At 37.3% G+C, this 7,366-nt stretch overlaps 1 protein-coding gene across 1 annotated transcript in view; it reads right to left on the bottom strand.

Annotated features, from left to right (window-relative positions):
- itga2.2 (integrin, alpha 2 (CD49B, alpha 2 subunit of VLA-2 receptor), tandem duplicate 2) overlaps positions 1–6,637 on the bottom strand; it is a 24,648-nt gene extending 18,011 nt beyond the window's left edge. Inside the window, exons 1-5 of the mRNA XM_015057486.1 lie at positions 6,465–6,637; positions 4,506–4,629; positions 2,313–2,413; positions 1,963–2,054; positions 605–719 (exon numbers count right to left, since the gene is read on the bottom strand). Of these exons, the coding sequence (XP_014912972.1) occupies positions 605–719; positions 1,963–2,054; positions 2,313–2,413; positions 4,506–4,629; positions 6,465–6,519 (487 nt within the window). The 5' untranslated portion in view covers positions 6,520–6,637. The remainder of the gene's footprint in view (positions 1–604; positions 720–1,962; positions 2,055–2,312; positions 2,414–4,505; positions 4,630–6,464) is intronic.
- Between the last annotated feature and the right edge of the window lie 729 nt (positions 6,638–7,366).

Raw genomic sequence — 7,366 nt, 5'->3', positions numbered from 1 at the left:
TTTTTTTTTTTTTTTTTTTTTTTTTTTTTTTTTTTTACACATAAGCTCCTTTCATGATTAGCTGTTTTCGGGCCTCACGTCACTTTAAATCCAAATAAACTGCAGCTGGTCACGCTCCCCAACCCAACATTTACACCGATACCTGAAAATGGCTGCAAACAGATGTGCAGCCATCTGTTAGAACCATACAGCTTTGAAAAGCAGAAGTTGAGCCTCCTGCACAAGTGATAGGGCTGCTTTTAGAAGCAGTTGAAACCAAAATGAAAGTACAAAAAAATGAGACTAACTATCTTACATCACCAAAGAAGGACAGATGATGGTTATTAATAATGGGGACCTGAATGACTTTTGCTCTGAAAAAGAACTAGCCTCCCTTAGGATTTCTTCTTCACTTCCCTAAGCTAAACGCTAAGTTCAGGACTGAAGCAGGAGAAAATAGCTTATAATGTCAAAGCTTAAAATTCACGCAAAGTCTTTTCTTTAAATGTTTCCTCTCATGCATCCAAAAAATAAGCTGTTGGGTTCAGTAACTGTTGTGACTGAGAGTTGTGAAAAACAAGAGACAGATTTGTAATAAAGTGAATACAGGGAAAATACTGCTTACTCTGAATGGCAGGCGAGAAGGCAGGTTGAGGCTGAAAGAGGGGGTTGAGTTTCGAGCAAATTCCTGGATAAAAGTTCTGATCGCCACACTGCTGTCCCCAAAGAGGACCACACATCTGCAGCAGGGATGACAGAAGAAGAAACAAGAGACCTGATTAATACATTTACTTGGCTTTCACAGCAGCCAAAAGGCTCCAGAAGGATGCAGTGAGTAAAATTATGTAATTAAATAAAAGTTTATTTATACAGGACATCTTTTACAGTTCTGTTGCTTCACAAAAACACAGAAAAACACAAAACCAAAACACTATACAATCACGAATGCCTACCATAAAAGTCAATTAAAGCAACAGCTTGGAAATATTTGTCTATTTAAGTCCTGAAAAGGTGTGGTGAAACACTAAAAGGCTCTGAATTTATGATCTAAGTCAAAGGGAAGATATGTTTATTTGAATCAAATTATAGGAATGTTCATTGTTATAACTGCTGTCATTAGGTGCTGGCTTGTAATGTCTGTACATTAAGCTGTGACTGGTGGGCAGAAATACTGCAGTATGCTACTTAAGCTAGATACCACTTCCTGTACCCTGGTTATGGTGTGAATGCTTCTATATCTTTATATACATCTGTTTCTTTTTCCTGTGTATATTGGTTTGGTAGTGTCATTTAAAAAAAAAGTTCATTCCCCATGAATTTCTTCCCATTTTCAATATTTACAACAACAAACTTGTTTTCTTGAATGACAGTTTTGAGTTCAATTTCTACAAACAAAACAACAAAATGGGACATTCATTTCTATTCAGCTCCCCTGAGTCAATATGTTGTTTGACCACTGTTCGCTGCAGCTATTTTGTGGTACATGCAAAATAGCTCAAGCTTAGGCAGATTAGACAGAGAATATGCAAACACATCCGTTTTTAAGTGTTGTCACAGATTCTGAAAATGACTTTGAAAAGTCCATCCTAATACATGAATTTGTTTTGATTTAGAGCATTACATTCTCGCTCTGGACTTTTGTTTAGGATCATTGTCCTGTTGAAATCGCAGTCTCAAATATTTTGCAGCCTATTTCTTCCAGGCTGCAAAATAGGATTACTGTATTTAATTGTCTCAATTTTCCCATAAACACTGATCATATGAGTAGAATAGAATAGAATAGAATAGAATAGAATAGAATAGAATAGAATAGAATAGAATAGAATAGAATAGAATAGAATAGAATAGAAACTGCCTGTTTTGGCATCTTCAAAGTTGTGACATGCTCTTCCCAATTTTTAAAAGGATGAGCTGAATAGTGCTCTGTGAGATGCACAATACATGCACAACAACAACAATAACAACAACAACAGAAAAACTTACCAAAAAACCATGGCCTGTATGGTTGGGAGCAAGAGTCAAACCCAGAGACATGTTGGTGTTGACACCTGTAACATCTGGAATTGTAACAGAATCTGCGAGGGGAAAAAAACATAAAAAGGCAAAATTAGGAATATGTTACATGAATTGCTTTGATTCATGTAACATCATGAATCAAATGATTCATGATTCTTAAGAAATTCTTCTTTCTTAAGAAGAATTCTTTCTTCTTAAGAAAGAATTGTCCTTCTTTCTTAAGAAGGAAAATTCAAAGAGAAAGATTTGTAGACTTCATTAGGCATTTTTTGAGTACAATGGAGAGGGTGGAAGTTAAACAAAACCCTGAAGTTTACCTTGAAGGTTGAGCTTATCACATCTATTACTGGATCCCTGAACTGGACACTTGTAAACATCTCCCTTCCTGTTGTCACTCCAAGGAGCTCCAACCAGGAGCCTGAAGAAAACAGGATTATTAATCACTAACAGTTAACTATTATGACTTCATTCTTACTTGAAAATGGGAATGTGTTTTAATAAAAACAATGTAAAAATACAAGCTTACAAGTCAAGCAAAAGAATGTGTCAATTTGCGATCAGAAGGGATCCAACCATCATGCAATTTTAAGATAAAACACATGCTAAGTATAGTTAAGAAACTGAATTCTGAACAAGATTCCTCCAGGATAGTTGGATCCTCTTAAAGTTTTAGGGAGTGCCTCGATCCTGTCAGGACCTGGAGCTCTCACTTGGGAAATATTCTTCTCTAGTTCTTCGATCACGGCAACAGAGAGAGATCCAAACTGCATGCATCTGCAGGCGATTATAGCAGTGTTTGGATACTTCTGTGCAATCCACACCATGCATTCAGAGCAGAACTAAATAAGAAAGAAAAAACATTTGGCAGGGAGACTGAACGTCTTAGTAAGTTCTCTTTACTGCGTATCAGCATATGGCAGAAAATTTGTCATATCTTTCCTTTTAATTCTCTGAGATAAAGAAATAAGTTGGTGCAAGTAACTTCACCATATCTGAAACTAAATAAATATCCAAAACTGTAAAAAGTGACTCTTTAAAGACTTGATGACAGGAAACATTACGTATACTGGTGTGTCATAGGGGGGCTTACAGTCAGAGACTATGATCAGAGGCACTGCTTTTTTCTGAGTTACACAACAAGGAACTCCTCCAGACATTAAATTACTCTATGAGTGTGACTGACTGTACAGACTGGGAGTGTCACTCTGTCCTACAACAAGAAGTTTTTACTGCCGCGTAGCTAAACGTTAAACAGTAATGTGGTATATTGCAACATGAATTGCAAGAAGAAAGCAATTCATGTATTCTCCCATGGCTTTTATGTGCCATGGGAGAATTAATAACATTTAGTGACGATATCAGGAAGATGATCATGGAACTGTACACATACGTGCAAAACCCAGATGACTCAAGGTACCACATTCATCTGTTAAAAATATGATATGCCAGTGTAAATACCATGGAAATGTTCTGTCTTGTTCGTGTGTTTTTGTGTGGAAAGTGTCAATCAACCACAGAGCAAAAGAACAAGAACTTGTGAAAATAGGGTTGCACACAAGGCTAAAGAAATGAATTTTCATCATACCACACACTCTGTGGTCTACTGATGGAAGAACTTAGTCATGACCTGTGAGTGTTTATCTGGTGATCTTCACAAAAGACATCATGAGGAATGTAGTACTCTCTAATCTGTAGTAAAATCTCTAAATAAACTGGTATTTGAAATGGACTATGCATATTTGTCCATCCATTTTCTAACACCCTTGTCCCTAATGGGGTCGGGAGGGTTGCTGGTACCATATATATTTTAAGTGGCAAAATATCCCATGAAAATCTTTGTTGACTGAGTTGAGAAGGTGTGTGTGACCAAGGCAGCCTACAACATGAAGTTTCACCAGTTTCACCAGTTCTATTCAACTCACTTCATTTGTTTTGTTATACTCTAGTAGCTCAGAGTAGGAATGATTAAGGAAGAAAAAAAAACATCTTCAAGCTCACTGGTGGAGAACTGCATTCATCAGAGTGATAAATGCATTAAGAAATGTACTTATTTGAAGACATTTCATTTTTTTTTTCACCAAGGGAGGCAACGATTGTGTAGCGTGCTGTAAAATAAATAAAAACCTGTAAGATCAAGTGAAAAAATGACTAATGAGGTCAAACTTTGGTATCACAAAAAAAAATAAAAGTGGCTGAAGTGAATAAAACTGATGATGATCCAAGAGTGTCAAGACCTGTTTGCAATGTTGAAAGACAACCAAAAACCGTGTGTGCATCATTCTGCAGGCAGCAACAGGCTTTCATTTCCAAACTGAGAAAAACTATCCCTGACATGAAGCAGGGGTGAAGATGTTTTAAGTTCATCAATACTGATCGTTCTGCATATTTATAAGTGTCATTCCCGTTTTACTGTTTTGATCACATTAATGAAGTTCTATGAGAACGCTCTTAAACCCTTTTGGACAGGATAACTTACAAATCAGTTTAGAGTTTATTGATCACATTCCTACCATTTGTCCTGATAGTTTGGTGCTTGTTGGACTGTGTAGCCAAATTCATCAGAAGCTGGGCCGAGGAAAATCTTAGCTCCTGCGGTGCCAACATTGAAGGACTGCAATTGGCTAATCTTGTCAGCTGGTAGAAGAAACAGAGAAGGTTCCATTAAGACTTATGAGACTCTTACAGTTCTTACAATGCCTTGAAAATTTATCCGTAGCCATTTTTTTGCACATTTTGTCACACTACAACCACAAACCTTAGTGCATTTTATTACACAAATGGGGGAATTTGTGTAAGAAATAAGAGGCATTTGCACTTAACATCTTTAATATCAGCAAATAAGATGCAATGCAGATATTCACAGTTCAAGAAGGAAAATCTGTCAACATGACATCTACTGGTTTTGTCCTTCACAAATCTACCCTATATGGACAAATAGCAAGAATAAAGTTATTGTTGAAGAAAAGCTATAAGTTTCATTTAAAATTTGCCACAAGCCATGCAGGGAAAATAGCAATCAAGTAGAATAAGGAGCTCTGGACCAAAGTTTACATTTTTTGGGCTGTGTACATGGTGGAAAATGAGCAATGCATATCAACTCAGCATTGTGCTGCACATATGTGATGTGCAGCACAATGTGAGGTTGTTTTTCTTCAGAGCTTACTAAGAGCTGGGACAAAGCTGGATGAAGCTAAATATAGCACAGTCCTAGAAGAAAAGCAATTAAAACCTGCAAAAAACTTGTGATTGAGACATTCACCTCGCAGCAGGGTGTGTACCAAAACACACAGACAGCTACAATAGCAGGTTTGGGTCAAAGCATTTATGTGTTAGAGTGGCCCTGTCCATCCATCGGACTGAGAATGGCCGGCTCTGCAGAGCAGAATGGGCAAAATGCCTAAAAAGATTTGTGCAAAAGCAAAAGGTGAGCTTGACCAGCCGCATGCATTAAATAAATAAATATTATTTTTTTTAAAAAACTTTTTTTTGTCTTTGTAACTATTCAGCAATTTGTGTTGCCTTATCAAAAAATGCAAATAAATAGATAACAGGTTTTTAATAATTTTGCAAAAATATATTGTCATATATTGTCATAATCATGCCAACCCATAACTAAAAATTGTCATAGATTGCTTCCTGAATTTTGCTCTCTTAAGAGAGACATGTAAAGCCACCACTTCCCTCCATGAATCAAAAGTGGGTTAATCTTGCACAGTAACAAAAAAAAAAAATAACCAACACCTGCAAAGCCTGACTCAAGGAGGCAAGAAAAAAACACATACATGGAGATTATTCATTTAATGAAGGCTTCTTGGAATAATAATCAAAAAGGCTCCCAACACCCTCAGGTAGAAGCAGGTTGAGTCCTCCTGCTTTATCAGTGTCACAAGCCTAAACAGGCAGAGCTGCGCTCCCCTCTGCAATCACCAGGACCAGGAATGTGGATATTGAACTCGGGAAAACCTTCACAAACAGCAGCCCTTTCCTGCCACGCCTGTTTTTACCTGCAGCGCGCACACACACTCCTTACGCAGACTGCGCCTTTTTACTTTATTTGAGTATTAGAAACAATGTGCTCATAGCGAAGGACAGTATCTGGCGGCATGTCTACGACTTATGAAGCAGTAGTACCAGCGAAAAACAGAAATAGTGGAACTCTTCGCCACGCGGATCACAATTCAAGTTGACCAACACATATTAGAAGTTAAAATAAGACATTCATAATCAGTTAATGAATTTTACACTGACGTTCACCCGATGCGAACAGAGTCTATTAGAGACCAAAAAAAAAAAAAAGCTGCCATCAATTTCATAATTAAAACTCAAATCCTTAGAAAACGATTAAAAAAAACTAACTTACTTCTTGTAAACACATGCAAAATATGGGACCTCGACAATGCGATGCTTAAAAAGTAAAAAAATTAATGTCGAAGATAAAAAAAAACAACAACAACGTGATTTATACTTACAGATAACTATTATAGCAAAGAAGATTTTCCTCCAGACGTGATCCATCCCGGTCATTGTTTCATGTGTTTGTGGTGATCAAACAATGCCTCCGAGCGCGTCAAAGGCTCGGCTCCACAGCTGTGACGAACCGGATATGTTTCCCTTATAAGGACTCGAGCCTTTTTTTCCTGACCTGCAGGCACAAACTTCGCAATAGCTTGTTCTGAGAAAGTTACTCATTCAGCATTAAGGAGCAGAGGGGGAAGCTACAGGTGAATCAAACAACAACGTTTACCATTGTTTTATTCATTATATTTAAGTGTGTGTTGACAAATTGATCTTATTGGACTAAACGTCACACTTCTTGTACTTCTTGTATCTTACAGCCTTTTACCAGTCTCTGTCACTATGGGAACTTAATGTGTCACAGATCTCAGTGAGATAAAGATCTGGAGTTTGATTTTCACCAGAACTTTCTATTTATTACTGTGTTAGCCAGTTCTTTGTGGTTTTACTGGTATTTTTGAGGAGGTCATGGTCATGTTGCAGACATCAGTTCTGGTTCACCTTCAGTAGCTCTATAATAGGAGGTTAAACAGGCATTTAAGTAACATACGTTTAAGTAGCAGTGACGTAGAGTGACACGCTGTGAGAAAGACCAACAGTTATTTTCCTCTCGCTGGAAAAACAACTGATGTAAGACCTTTCATTAAACTGAAGCTGGGGCGGTGAAATTTAACTCTCAATTAGTGGTGCCAGTTCAAAATAATAATTTGGAAAGAACTTTAACTGGACTTGTTGCTCAACAGACACAATCAGCACAGCATGTTGTATAACATACCAGCGGCTTGTGTGTTAGTAACTTAGATCAGATAGATGGGACTAGATTTATAGATGCATCTTTGGCAACAGTTTTAACATC

This window comes from Poecilia latipinna, unplaced genomic scaffold (genome assembly GCF_001443285.1).
Source record: "Poecilia latipinna isolate Pla-1442-1.1 unplaced genomic scaffold, P_latipinna-1.0 Scaffold1466, whole genome shotgun sequence".
NCBI lineage: Eukaryota > Metazoa > Chordata > Actinopteri > Cyprinodontiformes > Poeciliidae > Poecilia > Poecilia latipinna.
This window is presented reverse-complemented; position numbering and strand designations above follow the sequence as displayed.